General features: G+C 45.7%; 1 protein-coding gene across 2 annotated transcripts; it reads left to right on the forward strand.

Annotated features, from left to right (window-relative positions):
• Nucleotides 1-81: 81 nt before the first annotated feature.
• LOC117866943 (LRR receptor-like serine/threonine-protein kinase EFR) lies at nt 82-3889 on the forward strand. 2 transcript variants are annotated; one of them, XM_034751248.2, is made up of 3 exons: nt 82-501; nt 1782-2805; nt 2913-3889. In XM_034751248.2, exons 1-3 carry the CDS (start codon nt 190-192, stop codon nt 3287-3289), a joined length of 1713 nt encoding a protein of 570 aa, XP_034607139.1. In that variant the 5' UTR covers nt 82-189; the 3' UTR covers nt 3290-3889. The 2 variants fall into 2 exon arrangements, with proteins under 2 accessions (XP_034607139.1, XP_034607137.1); XM_034751246.2 differs by having other exon boundaries at nt 294-2805.
• The last annotated feature ends 12903 nt before the right edge of the window (nt 3890-16792 follow it).

Raw genomic sequence — 16792 nt, forward strand, 5'->3', positions numbered from 1 at the left:
ACACTCGGCAAAATAAATACACTCGGCAATTATCTTGTTTCCCGTAGTGACCCAACATAAGTTTGCCTACTACGATCAAACGCAGTCTGCGAAAGCGATTCTTTAGTATTCTCTGCAGGGTCACGCACAGTACAGTGGGCCTATATATAACCAGCCTATCAGCCCAAAAATACACCACAATTCACAACAATGGCAACTGCAAGCTACCCGGTCCCTCTAGTCGTTTTGGCCATCTTGCTACCAGTCCTGTTGCCTGCCGTCGTTTCTTCGTCTCCAAGCCCAAGTGTAACCAATGTTAACGGCAGCTACACCGACCTTACTGCCCTGTTGGCTTTCAAATCGCTGCTCTCTAATCCTCTCGGAATCCTCGCCGGCAGCTGGACATCTAACGTATCCTTTTGCCGATGGGTCGGAGTCTCGTGCAGCCACCGCCGGCCGCGCGTCACACAGCTCTGTGGTTGGTGGACGTGCCCCTCCATGGAGCGCTCAGCCAACACATCGGTAATCTTTCTTTCCTCACCATGCTCAACCTCACAAGAACGGGTATCGCTGGGCACATTCCTGCTGAACTTGGAAGGCTACATTGGCTTAGGTTTCTTGATCTTTTAGGAAATAGCCTCTCATACACCATTCCTAGTACCATAGGAAACCTCACAAGGCTCGAGTTTCTTCGCCTAATGAACAACAACCTCTCAGGGCAGATTCCACCACAGTTATTGCAGAGCATGAGAAACCTTCAGTGGTTTTCTCTAGCAGGGAATGAGTTGAGTGGCAACATTCCGTTGTATCTTTTCAATAACACACCTTTCCTGAAGCACATCAACCTCGGAAACAATAGCCTATCACGTCCAATACCCCCAGCTGTTCTTAGCAATCTCACCTGTCTTACTGAACTTGAGCTTTCATTCAACAACCTGACTGGAGAGATTAACAAAGAATTAGGCCTCATGCAAGAACTCTCATATTTGCATCTCGGAGATAATTTTCTAACAGGTTTAATTCCACCTTCTCTTGGAAATTTATCAAAACTGTCTTACCTACTATTGTCTCAGAATTCATTGTCTGGATCTGTACCAGCAATATTTGAGAGCATCCGAACTCTAATCATGCTATACCTGCAATTTAATAATTTGAGTGGGAATCTTAACTTCTTGTCATCTCTTTCCAACTCTATGCGATTCCAAAACCTTGGCCTTGATTATAATTCTTTCACCGGACGAATCCCTGACACTGTGGGGAATCTTTCTGCAGAATTACTTGAGTTTAGCCTTAGTTACAACAAGCTAACAGGTGGGCTTCCATCCTCACTGTCAAACTTGAGCAATCTGGAGCGGATTCATCTTGCCAACAACCAGCTCACAGGAGAAATCCCTGAATCTATAACGAGGGTGCAAAATCTCATTTTGCTTATTGTCTCAAATAATGACATGTCAGGGACTATCCCGGCACAAATTGGTATGCTCAGCAACTTACAATGGCTTCATATCTATGGAAATAGATTTCATGGCTGTATACCTGAAAGCATTGGAAATCTTACCATGCTAGAACACCTCTCGTTGTACGAGAACCAATTCAATTCAACTATACCGGCACGGTTGTTCCACCTTGACAAAATTATATTGCTAGATCTTTCTATCAATTCTTTTTCTGGTCAACTACCAAGTGATGTTGGTGGGATGAAACAAGTGGATGCAATTGACCTTTCTTTCATCTTTTTGCTTGGAAGTATCCCCAAATCATTTGGGAAACTAAGCATGCTCACTAAACTAAATCTATCACAGAATTCATTTGAGGATTCTATCCCCATGTCATTTGAAGAGCTGAGGAGCCTCGAGTGGTTGGACCTCTCCTCCAATAATCTCTCAGGTACCATTCCCATGTTCCTAGCCAATTTAACCTTCTTGAAAACCTTGAATATCTCCTTTAATAATCTACAAGGCAAGGTACCAGAGGGCGGTGTTTTCTCTAACATCTCGTTGCAATCTTTGATTGGGAATACTGGGCTTTGTGGCATACCCCGTTTAGGATTCTCTCCATGTATGGAGAAACAACCTCACTCAAATACGGCGCACTTTCTAAGATTCCTGCTCCCTTCTATCATCGTAGCATTTGGTTGTACTGTTATTTTCATTTACCAAACCATTAGAAAGAAACTTAAAAACAAGGGAGAGATTAAAGATTCTAGCATTGATCCTAGCAATGTTATGTACCATGGGCACCTGTCGTACCATGAGCTCATCCTTGCCACCGGTAATTTTTGCGACAACAACCTGTTGGGGACTGGGAGCTTTGGAAAGGTCTATAAAGGTCAACTTAGCACTGGTTTCACAGTCGCAGTAAAAGTTCTAGACATGCAACAGGAGCAGGCCATTAGAAGCTTTGATGCTGAGTGCAGCACACTTTGCATGGCTCGGCATAGGAACTTGATAAAGATATTGAATGTCTGCTCCAACATGGAGTTCAGGGCATTGGTGCTTCAGTATATGCCCAGTGGTAGCTTAGAGATGCTCTTACACTTTGACAGCATAGAGCACTTAGGGTTCCTTAAGAGGCTGGACAGCATAGAGCACTTAGGGTTCCTTCAGAGGCTGGACATCATGCTAGATGTGTCGATGGCAATGGAGTATCTGCACCATGAGCATCACAAGGTAGTCCTGCACTGCGACTTGAAGCCTAGCAATGTGCTATTCGATGAAGACATGACGGCACATGTAGCAGACTTTGGAATTGCAAAGTTACTATTGGGTGATGACAACTCTATGATCACTGCAAGCATGCTTGGAACACTTGGGTACATGGCACCAGGTACATTGATACTCCGTACTATTACTCTGAATTTTGGTTGGTATATATTTTGTTAACAGTGCTGATTCAGTCCTGCTTGAATTCTTTGTTTCCGGTCTCATGAGCAGAGTATGGATCTTACGGCAAGGCATCACGCAAGAGCGATGTTTTCAGTTATGGAATCATGCTCCTTGAAGTCTTCACTGGAAAGAGACCCACAGATCCCATGTTCGTCGCTGATTTGAGCATTAGGCGGTGGGTTCATCAAGCATTTCCAACTCAGCTTGCCTCTCTTCTGGATGACCCGCTATTGCAAGGTGTTTCTTCCTCTGCCAGCAATCTGAATGACTTTCTTACAGCGACATTTGAGCTCGGTTTGATCTGCTCGAGTGACTCACCTGACCACAGGATGTCAATGAGAGATGTCACCATGGCACTGAAGAAGATTAAAAAGCATTATACAGAATCAATATTATCAGCAACCACGACGAGTGCTACCCAGTGATTCAACTGTTCTGTCCGTTCCATTTTCCAATTATTTTTCATTACTTGTTTTGTCCCGCTGGCCTGTGCCTAATATGATTTTTGAACGTATATATACTGCCATTTCTGAAATATGTTTGTGTAAACCTATCATTTTGAAGATTCATGGGTGGAGTTCAAATACTGCTGAAATTCAGTAACAGAATGTCTGCTGAGCGAGCTGCAGGCCAAGGGTCATTGAAAAGAATGAGTACTGATGCCGATTGCCTATTTATTATTGGGACAAATACTTGGTCCGTTGCCCACTATCAAGCACATGGCTTCCAGCAGTTTGAAAAGAATGGAATTCATACGAACTGATCCATTCATGTTATATTTCCCCTTCGGTTGCAAATTCTGGCATGACTTTGCTCTCCACTCTGCTCTGCTCTCCAAACTTCACATGATGGTGCAGTTTGCATCCAACAAATGAAAATTAGTTTGTGCTCTCCGCCTCACTAACTGAAAATAACTTTTCAATTTGTAATGTGCAACCTGCCTCGATTTTTTTTTGGAAACGACCAACTGTATTCATTTGTATGCACAGAAAACAGGGTATCAATGTCACCATGTTTCTTTCACAGCCGCGCAACTTTCTCTCTTCACAATCTGTTGAAATGTTATTTTTGTGGTGAATGGTGTCTATCGAATTAACAATGGATACGAAGCTGTTGGATGCACAGTTAGCAGCAACAGCACGTAGAATGAACTCATTGTTACATCTTGTTGATGTGAAAATTGCCTTCATGTGGATCTCAACTTTGACAGAATAAGTCTTAGTTTGTGAGTTCGGTGTTTATCTATCTATCTATCTATCTTTGCCTTCATGTATTAGATACCTTTGATGCTTTACTTGATGTCCAAGCCACCTACTATGGTTGGCTCTATATGTAGTACCTAATGGACCCTTTGAGGGCTAAGGAATGAGAAACAGACCATTTGGGCCAACAATTGGTATTAAGAGCCTAACCTTTCTCTCCCACTCTCCTCTTCTCCTGTGCTCCTGTCCACCCCGAAACTCCAGCGTGTGGGCCCACTCACCCCAGTGCCGGTGGCGCAACTCTCGGCGGCCGGACACCTCCTCCACCCTCCCACACCCCGGATCCGGCGGCAGCAGAAGGGGCACGCGGCAGCGGCAGCTCGCGGTGGCACGCGGAGGCGGGCTCGTGCGGGCGACGGCGGCGCGCGGCTGCAGGAGGCGCGTGCGGGCGGCGTACGGCTATAGGAGGGCGGCAGGCGGCGGCCTCGTGCAGGTGGAGGTGCTGCAGGAGGTTCGGGCGGAGGTGCAGCAGGCTCATGGGCGATGGCAGTGCGCGACCAGGTGCAGCTGAAGCTTCAGGCGGAGGTGGAGTTGTTGGCCAGGAGGTGAATTGTCACATCGTGAAATTTTTAGATTTCAGGATGTGAATAAAGGAATAATTAAACAATAATTTTTTTTTCAAAATTTTAAATTTTCCAACATTTATTTCTCTTTACAGGAAATTTAGTATAGGAAAAATAATTGTTTGTTTTTCTAAATTAAATGATGATGTTCTGTGCCTGTGCATTCTTGCCGATGCATTGCTTTTGTTTGTTTGAGTTCGAATTTAAGTTTAAAATTAAAATTCAAATCTCCTTCAAAACCTTTCTCCTCTCCCTTCTCCCTTCCTTTGGGCCGCATCATTCCCCTTCTCTCTTTCAGCCCAGCCGGCCCACCTCCCACTCAGCTCTCCGGCCCAGCAGCTCACCTTCTAGCCCAGCTTCCGCGTCGCTAACCAGACGGCCCAGCTCTACATCTCCTCCTCTCACCAGTCCAGCCATCCGCCGGTCCATCTGCTTTCCCACCCACACGCCGTCATCCCGTTCCTCCCGCCGCGACGCGCACAAGCCGCAACCGCCAGCCCCGCCTCTTCGCCACGTTCGCGCGCGCCGTCTCGCAACCGGCCGCAACATCCTCCGCTCCCCCACGTCGCCAGCCGCAACAGCCCCGCTCCTATCCGTGCCGCCGGCACTATAAAGCTTCCACCCCTATTTCCTCCATTCTTCTCCCGCACAGAGGTATCTCGCTCACTCTCCCTCGCGCCGCTGCTCCTCGCCACTCGCGCCATTTCATCAATGTTATCCATCATCAAAGCATAATAGGTATCGAAATCAAGTTCATTTTTCTTAGCCAACCTTTATGCACCCACATTTAACTCTATAGGCAAAACAGCTTCTTGACCATAGACAAGCTCAAAAGGAGTAACTTTAATTGCACCATGCCTAGAAACACGATGAGCCCACAAAGCTTCAGATAATACCACATGCCATCTTTTAGGATTGTCTTCTATCTTCTTCTTGATGAGCTTTATCAAGATATTGTTGCTAGACTCAGCTTGACAATTGGCTTGAGCATAATAGGGAGATGAATTGAGCAATTTAATACCCTAAGATTCCACAAACTCATGCACCTATTTAGATATGAATGAAGTCCCTTGATCCGTAGTGTCCCTTGATCCGTAGTCAAGGTTTGTGGAATACCAAATCTGTGTATAGTATGTTCTTTGACAAACTCAATTACCTCTCGATGTGTCATATTCTTGAGGGGAATTACTTTAGTTCACTTGGTGAAATAATCAGTAGCCACAATCACAAAATAATGTCCCTTTGACGAAGAAGAATGAATATTGCCAATGAAATCGACTCCCCATCCTCTAAACGGCAATGGCTTTATAATCAAATTCATTGATGAAGCAGGCACCAACTGAACATCCCTGAACTTTTGACACTCTTCACAACCTTTGTAGAAACGAAAGCAATCAACTATCATATTAGGCTAATAATAGCAAGCTCGCTTAAGGAGCCATTTCATCACACGAGCTGATTGATGCGTACCACAAACTCCTTCATGCACCTCTGCCATAGCTAGTTTGGCCTGATCAGAATCCGAGAACATTAAAAGCAATCCATCAATCATCGGACGATACAACTCACCCTCTACCAGTCAACTTGAGTGCCCACCGTCGGACTTTTCTGTCAACTGAACACTTAGGATCCTGCAAATAATTAATCAGATGTGCTCTCCAATCATCTACTTCATCCTTAGCAAATTTTGGATGATCCACGGCCGAAGTAGGATTTTCTCCAAACAAATTGGTCAGACTGGCTGACTGGACGGTCAGACTGGTTTCCGGAGGCCGGTCGAACCGGTTCCTCTAGGACACAACACTCGGCCTCGTAAAGCGTCAGCTTTCTTTTGTGAAAGTTCCTTTTATGGATGCTATAGCCAGAGGCTTGTTGTGCTAGAGCACTAGCCCTCGGATTATCTTCCCTTGGTATATAAGATAGTAAATTCATCCATGCAAGTTATGATGTCCAAGCATTTATAGAGATAGGCTTCATATTCAATTTGATTATTGGTACACTTGTGATCCAATCAGCAGTGATGCGTTGCATCCTTGTAGCCACCTTGCCATGCCCTCCCCCGCCCTGCTCGCGGGACCTGGCCTCCGGGCCAGTCACCACTGCTCAAGGGTGTCAGCACATCCCCGCAGTTCGTTGTCACATGCATGAGGAAGCTATCCTCCCCGCAGTTCACTGCCGCTCGCGCGAGCAAGGTGCCCAGCGTCACGACAACAACACTACCGCCACCGCCGCCGTCGGTACACAACAGGAAGATGAGATGAGGAAGAAATGATAATGGAGAAATAAAAATGTGGAGATGAAAAGTGATGTCAAAAGTATATTACAATGATGTGCCACTGGTAATCTTACCAATAATACCCTTATACTACCTATATATACTACCTATACCACATATCAAGTTTCTAGTAGTATATAATTAATCTTGACTGTCGGATCCTTACATACGAGTCCTTTTCGAATAGTAGTATAAGGTAATATTGTGTACCATAAAAGACCTCTATATTTTTTGGCATCAAATTTTTATTGGGCCGGTTCTATAGGGTTTTGACACTATTATTTGTATATTGGGTTTTGGGTCATTACGTCAGCTTACATAAGCCACAAAGACAATTTTTAGGGGGCGGGCCTCGCGGGTTGCATTAATTACCTACCCCACCTGCATATCAAGGCAGATCATTGGAGCGATTCACCAAATTCTCATCTGAAGCTACCTGTGTTTTTGTTATGTGTGTGTGTGTGTTTTATAGGACTCCTCAGCTTCAAATGGAGAAGCTGGAGCTCGGAGCCATACCAAACGGCTCTCATTCCATCTGAGCTGAACACATGTGCCACAATGGCTCAGAGTTGGCACATTAGCTCGGTATTACATTTTGAGTGCTGTGCGTGTGACGACGAGTATTACAATAATGTCTGCAGCGTATAGTCACTTGGTTGCTATCGTATACACGTCATGTAGCGATCGAATCCCTTTGATATTATATAGGAAAAAGGATAAAATGTAATGAGCAAGGTAGCACTCCCCTTTAAAAGTCCTGCAGCGCAGCTAGCTGATTCGATTGCCTCTAGCATGTTCACCAAGCTTCTTTGCTCTGAAATGGAGTGGAACTTAAGTAAAGTTTAGCTGCTTTTGGAAAGTAACTGCTGGACAAGGAATCTCTGCAGACTTCACCGAGTCAGTATAAAAAAAGGGAAAGTATTCTGTGAGTGCTGCCGTGTGCTATCTTTTCTGAGTGGTAAGGTAAGCGGATTAGTTTTGCTTTTCTTAAAGTAGCTTTCGTGATTCTTGCCCTGACTTTAGTGTTTGCGTGGTGGACCTGCTGTTCTGACGGGACCCAGCAAGACTGACTTCAGACCAGGAATCAAGTACTCGTCTAGGATCCATAACATGATGTACATATGAGTAGTATGAGCCTAAGAGCACTACTAGAAAAATGACTTTTCATCCCTAGCCTTAGTATCGGGGTCAGACCGGTCCAGGCGACCAGTTAGACCAGTCAGGCCTCCCAGGCCGACCAGCTGACCGTCGTTCCCGAGATGCCCGTACCGATCGCCATTATACCCAGCTCGGTCACCCCTGACCATGTTGGTGAGTATGGGGTCCACCCATCCTCCTTTAACACAATAGCTTACACGTCACCTCCGATTCCCCACAACATCGTTGCATCTAGAGGGGTTTCGAATGACGTGTTTTCTGATTTGCACCGCATTCAGAACGGCAACCCACCCATGCGAGCGCTGTGAATACTTCAGCCTAAGAGCACTCAGAGATACCCTCCTTGCGCGAGATTAGGAAATTCAGAGAGAAGGTGCTAGCTCTAATGCAAAGCAAATACGGCATAGATACTGGAAGTTCCAAATTATATCAAAAGCCGTATCAAGCTGATTTTGACTATGTGCCCTATCTGGTCGGTTGGCGCATGCCCGATTTTGTTAAATTTAGTGGCGAAGATAACCGGACTACTTGGGAGCATATTAGTCAGTATCTAGCTCAATTAGGTGAAGCAGGTTACTATAATGCTTTATGTGTTCATTTATTTTCTTTATCATTAATTGGAACTGCTTTCGCTTGGTATTCTTCTTTAGCTCCCGGCTCTATTGATTCATGGGAACAATTAGAGCAGAAATTCCACGATCACTTCTATACTGGGAACTTCCAATTGAAGTTGACAGATTTGACATCGGTTAGGCAAGGAAAAGAAGAATCTGTCTTTGATTACGTAAGGCGATTCAAGGAAACTAAAAACCGCTGTTTTAATTTGTCGCTTACCGATAGTGATTTGGCCAACCTTGCGCTTAAAGGTTTAAGACCCACCATTAGAGATCGGCTAGAAGGCTTTGAGATTCACAATATTGCGCAAGTATTAATGAAGGCTTCAACGATGGATCATAGAATTGCGAAATAAAAGGATAACTTCAAGTCGCGTCGGTCTAATATGCATGCCATAGAGTATGATTCCGATAGCTCGAACGACGACGACAATGAAGTTTACATCATTGAATTTGTTTGTCCTTCTAAAGCTAAGTCTTGCTCTTGTGCATCACTCAAGCCGGCTCAAAAGAGTCAGCAGGAGGAGGTAAAATTTACTTTTGATATTTCCAAGTGTGATCGCATTTTTGATGAATTACTCAAGCTTGGACACTTAAAAATAACCCATACCATGCCTCCACTTGAAGAACTGAAAAGGAAAGCATATTGTAAGTTTCATAACAGTTTTTTCTCATGCTACTAACGATTGCAATGTGTTTCGTCGACAGCTTCAATCGGCTATAAATGAAGGCCGGTTGACTTTCCATAAGATGCAAGTGGACAAGACGCCATTCCCTGTCAACACAATGGATATTCAACAACCTAAGGTACTGGTTCGGCTACACCAAGCTGAAGCAACCAAGGGGGAAAATGTGGTAATTGGGGAAGAAAAGCCCGATTTGAGAGCCAAGGAGTCGACAAGGGAGGTGGGGTATGAGAAGACTCCTGATGGTAGGAAATCATTCAAAATTACTGTGAAAGCCTCTGGACACGGGGGGCAAGCCTCACACTTGGAATCTGGTCAGAAGCTGACCGGGCCAGTCGGTCAGGCTGGACCGGTCAGATCAGTTTAGGAGACTGGTCAGACCAATCTGACACAGGTTCACCCCCGAATGTTAAAACATAAGCGCCCGGAGATTGGGACATGGAAGCTCAACGTGGCAAAAGATCAGGGGAGCATCCTTAGGGAAAAAATCACCTTTGATATGCTTATGAACAAGTATACGAAGGAAAAGGTCGTTACAAGCCATCGAAAAGAGAATGAGGTCACCCGCGCGCCAAGAAAAGCGAGGTTCTCCATCGAGAGCGGTTGTCAGGCAGAAGGATGACCAAGTGAGACAAAGGTAGCATCCCTCCACATCTGGGGCTCCTCAGGCGTCAAATCCTCCATGCCCGGTGTGGGATGATAATGGGTGATATGGGTGCCATATCAGTCTGTGCAGCGGCCATCTTTCCAGCTTTGGACAGAATCTCACATCCTGTGCACGGTCGATGGGCTCCTCACCTATCTTGCTAGGGTCAGCAAACCCGACCGACAAGACCAGTCTACCCTGACCGGTCAGACCGGTCTGTCCAGGCACCGCACGGCACTCCCCCTATGAAGGTGTATCATCCCAAGAAAAGGGAAGGGGAAGTCCAGAAGGTAGAAGCAGACCCAAGGAAGGGCAAAGAAGAAGCCGTCATACAGATTGGGTCTATGAAGGTTCCCATCGAAACTAATGCAAAAAGACCGATTCATATAAGCAATCCAGTCTCAGCTCCTGTTCAAAAAATGTCCCCTGCCAATGATCATGAAGCTAGCAGTAGTGGATCGAATCCTAAATACTTTTTACCTTAGTGGTGTCCTCCCAGGTTGATCCGCACGCAAAGGAGGAAGTTGCAGAGGCACAAGTTGCAGGAAAAGAGGGAACATGAGCTAGAGGAACAGAGGGACGATGCGTTCAACAAGTACAGACCCATGGCACCTCAGAAGGAGTGGAGAGCAAAGGCCGATGCCAAAGCTACACCGGTCAGACTGATCGAAGCGTCTGAGCCAGCTCCTGAACCAGTCAGATCAGTCCAGGAACTGGTCAGACCGGTCTTTTAGATACACCGTCCATTTCTGCTCTTTTTGATCCTATGGCTTGCAATGACGAGTTGGCATCGGTCCATGATACAGAGGATGATGAACAACTTGTTGATTACAGTTCTTCGCCTGAGAGGATGATGCTGGACATAAATGTGGTGCATATGTCAATGGATGGATATGTACTCTCGGAGGAGGATGTGGCTCACCCTGACTTTGGGCCTAAGGAAGCGGTGTTCTAGAAGCCTAAAGCCACTGAAAATCATCTGAAGGCGCTTTATATGTGAGGTCACATCAATGGGAAGCCCATTTCTCGGATTTTGGTTGATGGATGGCGATTGTCAACTTGATGCCCTATTCTTTATTCAAGAAATTGGGGGGTTCAGATGAGGAGCTAATCAAGACCAAAATGACTGTCAGCGGTGTGGGAGGAGGCGAGCCTATGGGAGCAAAGGGCATTGTCTCTATGGAGCTCACCATTGGGAGTAAGACGTTGGCCACTACTTTTTTCATCGCCGAAACCCAAGGTAACTTCAGTTTAATCTTGGGTCGTGATTGGATACATGCGAATCAATGCGTTCCTCCTACTTTGCATCAATGCTTGATTCAGTGGGTTGGCGATGAAGTAGAGATCATTCATGGTGATACGTCGGCTTGTGTTGCTGTGGCCGATAGCACTACCATGGCTACTCATGATAATGTTAGGTGCTCATCCGGCATAGACATCTCCGATTGTGAGTACATTAGTTGTACAAAAGATGGCTTTCTCGCTGCTGTACTAAAGCTGATTGGTGATCAACTAGCTTATCATGTATGATGTAATGGATGTAAATTTAGAATGGCTACAACAGAGGTTAGAACACTATCGGGCGCAAAAGAATGATGTGTGAGGCAATTGAACACTACTAGAGCACTAGCCTTCCATCCAACCCCTTTTTTCTCGGTTAACATTGGGCCCATGACTAAAGGACCTTTAGTCCCGGGTCAAAAATGAGGCACCGAAAGGACACCGACGGGAGGGGCTCTAGTCCCAGTTGAAAAGAACTGGCAGTAATGCCCCTGCCCCCTTTTGTCCCGGTTGGAAATACCAAGTGGGACAAAACACACAGGGGTGCGGATAGGGGTCTCATCACGAAGTCCTTATCTCTTCTCCACCTGCGCGCACAAGTCCTAGTCCTTATCCTCTCCCTGCTTTCTTCTCCCACTACCCAAGTCCTTGATTTCTTCTTCTTCCTCCTCCTCTCCCTCCGACGCAGGTGGCCACACCCTACCACTGCTGCCCCTCCCCTTCCCCCTCTGCTTGCCTCTCACTGGGAGTGAGGAACGGCAGCGGGGTGAGGGCAGGGCTGGCGCGTGGGGGCGGAGGCGCTTGAGGCGTGGGTGAGGGCGTGGGCGGCCAAGCAGCAGGTGGGCGGAGGAGTGGGCGCGAGTCGAGGCGTGTGGGGGAGGCGGCTGCAGAGGCGGAGGCCGGGTGCGGGGGAGGTGGCAGCCAGGTGGTGCGTGCCACCGCGGGCGGGTGGGCGGCCGGGCATGGTTGAGGCGGAGGCGGAGCAGGATGGACGTAGGCGGAGGCTAGGCTGGTGCCGACCGGGCGGTAACACCAACCGGAACTAAAGGACCCCTCTTTTGTCTTGAAAAAAATTATCCCGGATGGTTTTCGGAGAAATTTGAGGCCTACCAACCGGAACTAAAGGTGAGTTTTCTAGTAGTGGAACTTTCCTACCAATCTTGCAAGAATGGCATGAATGCGGGAGTGACTTATTACACTGAAAATCAAAAGTCTGAAGGACCTGAGATAGGGAATCGGAGCCTGGGTGCCCATGCCGCTGGTGCCACAAATCCACCGAGGTTGTTGACGAAGCAGTGAATGCCTGAGCTTGTGGCAGCAACAGTGGGTAAAGGTCACCCTGACTCTAACTGCAGAGCTTCACCGTGCGTGTTTTAAGGTCCTTATTGGAAAAACTGTCAGGATCAAATTCAATGGAAACATTATTGTCACAGGTAAGCTTACGCATAGAAATAAGATTTTTAATCATGTGTGCAGAAATCAGGATGTTGTTGAGGAGCAGTGGTGAAGAATAAATCAGCAACAAAGGGTTAGCGGTGTGGGTGATAGGAAGTTGAGTGCCGTTGCCAATAGTGATAAAAGAGGAGATACTTAAAGGACAAGGAGAAGCAAGTATACTAGGCATGGAGGACATGTGTGTAGATGCTCTCGTGTCAAAGTACCACTCAGCAATGCTTGGAGGAGGCGGAGTGGCGATGCTGGTGGACTGCAAGGCACTGTAGAGGGTGCTATTGACCCAGGAGCCATTGTTGGAGTCGACTAGGGTAGGGAGGTGATGCTAGTGTTGGGCCGTCATCGGAAGGTAACTGATACTATGTAATAGGAAATTGGATCAACCACACTTGTATTGATCTGTTTGGACTCATATGTATATACATGTACACACAGGAGAACAACATATCTATCAAGCTCTAACTAAACCCTGAACTATCGACGAGAGCGCTGGGAGCCACGCGCATCGTGGGCAACGCGGTACGTGGCGAGCGCGGAACGCGTCGCATGCATCTGTTTCGGAGGGTCTTGGTCAGTGTCACACCGGGTTTTAAAACAAAACCAAGTATTATCTATATGTATGCCAGGATCATGTTTCATACATATAGTGACATCATTAGTGAATAATAACAACAATATCACGTAAAGAAATATAAATAATGACTTACGTGTCTATCAAAGATATGCAGCTTAATCCTTGAAATGGAGGCTCCAAACTTCACAAGCAAATGACTGGGGATTGCGTACACCTAGAACTCAGCATCATCTTCACAACAAATTTATAGCAGCTTCTTTCTTCTGAGCAATGTTGGTTATAGCAAGGGTAAGCACATGTCATACTCAGCAAGTGTGGGGAAAATATGAATGTAAGGCTTAAACAAGGAAAGGCTTTCTGCTTTACTGCGATAAGAAATTTAGTTTGTTAATTTTCTTAGTACCTGAGCAGTAAGGTATAAGTATATGCCAACTCACATTTAACTTAAACATAAGCCATAAGTATATGGCACAACCATAACCACGATTTAAGTTCATCTTGAAGTATATTAATCATGTGAGGGTCCAGGCCGCTCTTGACTATGAGGATGGCTGATCGATCAGTTTTACATCTCCACAGACACTAGTAGAAAATTGAATTTCGATCCTCCCCTTTTAGTCCCAGTTATTATAAAAGGCCCCACGAGATATTATAAAAGGATTGCATCCCCTATATAGTCAGATGCAATGTGTAGGTGGGATGGGAAGGAAGCTCCACACGAGGCTTCGAGGTTGTGGGGTTCTCGAATCCCACGGACCGCGCACATGCATATTTCGCGACGTGCGGGTGTGGGAGGCCTCCTGGGGACCTAGGATAAAAGATACCCCTTTTATCTACCCACATGTCGTTTTACCACATGTCGTGTAAAAGTTCAAAGAATTTTGGACCCAACCATACAGTGCTAGCTAGGCACCATACCACACTTCCGAGATGATCGGGCCACAGCAACTATCACCCACCAGCACTGATGAAAGCCATTGGCCTCATCAATAACTCCATATGTTCTTCAGCAGCTGAACAACCTGTGTGCATCTATACATAGGCACATTGATGTGAACATTCATCGAGCAACCTGTGCTACAGTATACTGGTAATGAACAACCTGCCCTGGAGCCTTGCGTAGTCTTCCAACGTGTAATCCATCGTCTCTCTAGCTAGCTAGCTCTCTCAACGACTGTGGGACGAGAGATCAGGACAAGGAGGCGACATGGGGATTTGAGAGTTGCTTAGAAAGGTCGCTTGTCGCGGTCTTGTTAATTATACATCGCTCATGGGGAGAGTCGACCTCGCAAAACGGTTGGAGGAAGCGGTATGACCGGTTGAGCATAACCCTCGACCTCGCAAAATGTCAGTTTTCTTTGACGGTTTCTGAACATTATAACCAGACCCTTGATGTGCTAGAGCATTAGCCCTACGATTGTCTTCCTTTGTACATGATAGATAGTAAATTCATCTAAGCAAGATATGATATATAGGCATTTATCAAGATAAGCTATTATAATCTAAATGCATCTAATCACGTCATTAGCAAAAATACCGGTCAATTAGAATCTTCTTAATATATATATATATTTAATTTAATGAATGCATATATATAAAAAAGATTTAGGTCCCATTTGGATCCTTGGAGTTGATTCTAATAATCATAATTTAGACACAAATTAATTAAGTTAATATAATTGTATATGGAATATATTTATATATTATTGTTGGCAGAGATAGTTACATGCTGTACTTCCACTAGTAGAGAATTGGGCTTTAGTCCCGGTTGGTAGGGTGCAAATATCCCGAAAATCCATCCAGGATAAACCAACCGGGACAAAAGACCCCCTTTTATCCCGGTTGGCAAAAAAAAATCCCGAGCTCCCAGGAGGCCCCCCCACACGCGATTTTTTCACGCGAAATATGCGCGGTTCGTGGGATTCGAACCCACAACCTCCAGCCTCGCGCGTAGCTTCCTTGCCATCCCACCTACACACCACACCTGAGTATGTAGGGGATGCTATCCTTTTGTATTAACTCGTGGGGGACCCTTTTATCCCGGTTGGAAACACCAACCGGGATAAAAGACCCCCTTTTATCCCGGTTGGTATTACAAACCGGGATAAAAGGGTTCGAGGATTTAATCCTCTTCCAGTCACCTTCCAGTCACCTCGTTGGGGACCCTTTTATCCCGGTTTGAAACACCAACCGGGATAAATGACCCCCTTTTATCCCGGTTGGTATTACAAACCGGGATAAAAGGCTCTTGACCCTTTTATCCCGGTTGGTGTTACCAACCGGGATAAAAGGGGGGGTCTTTTATCCCGGTTGGTGTTTCAAATCGGGATAAAAGGCCTCTCAGAGTCTTTTTTTTCCCACTAGCCTTTGCAACCGGGATAAAAGGTCCCGGTTGGTGAGCCCCCCACCAGTGACCGAGTTTTAGTCCCGGTTGGTGAACCTTTTGTCCCGGGCCAACTTTAAACCGGGACAAAAGGGGACGCATGGAAAGCCAATTCTCTACTAGTGTTCTGCTATAGGGAGGTGAGTTGAAGAGCGTGCTATAAGAATTGAATTCCATTATAATAATCATAATCTATAGAATCCATTTCCATCTTCCACCCTCATGAATTTAAGATAGGCTTATATCTAAAGTTTGGAAAGTTGTAGAATTCCAGATCCCAAGATAAATTAATCTACTCCATGAAGTAGATTCTAATTTCTTCAAAATGAAGGGATCCAAACGGGGCCTTGGTGATTCCCATATAAAAAGTATATATGGGGTATTTACGCAGCGGCAGAGCCGGGAAGGCAGGGAGACGCGACGACCGGGAGGACCCGTGTCGTCGAATCGTTTTGTCCGACTTCATCAACTCAGTAACTCATGCACGTAGGTGACGGCAAACCAAACGATGAGATGGTGGAGATCGACTCCGCCGTCGTCGTCTACCTTGACTTTGACTCACAGAATTGAAGGAGACAAGCCGGTGACTGCAAATCATCGGTAGCAGACGTCAAAAAGACTCTGTAATTAAGAGTCGTCTCTGGCGGCGGCACCGGAGTCGTTCTTTAGTCCTCGCTGATGCTACCGTCGTCGGACGTACGCTAGACGTTTTCCCTTGGGACATCGATCGTACACATAATAATCTTGTGAAAATTAGGTGAGTAGATGTATTGTGCTTATGAAGTTGGGAAATCTATTATGTACGACGAATAATCCATATACGTGGATTAAATTTAAGCTATATATTATCTATTATTCTTTCATTTTAATTTGTCATAAGACAAACTTTTATAATTGACTATCAGAAACTTTGATTATTAGCTATATGTGGCCTAATTTTTCCACAAGTTTTTATTTCTTGTATCTCGATAAACTACTAGCCTGTGCTGGAGGATCTGTTGATGGACTAGCTAGCTAGTGTATATTAGTCGTGG

The sequence above is a fragment of the Setaria viridis genome, chromosome 8 (assembly GCF_005286985.2).
Source record: "Setaria viridis chromosome 8, Setaria_viridis_v4.0, whole genome shotgun sequence".
Classification (NCBI taxonomy): Eukaryota; Viridiplantae; Streptophyta; class Magnoliopsida; order Poales; family Poaceae; genus Setaria; species Setaria viridis.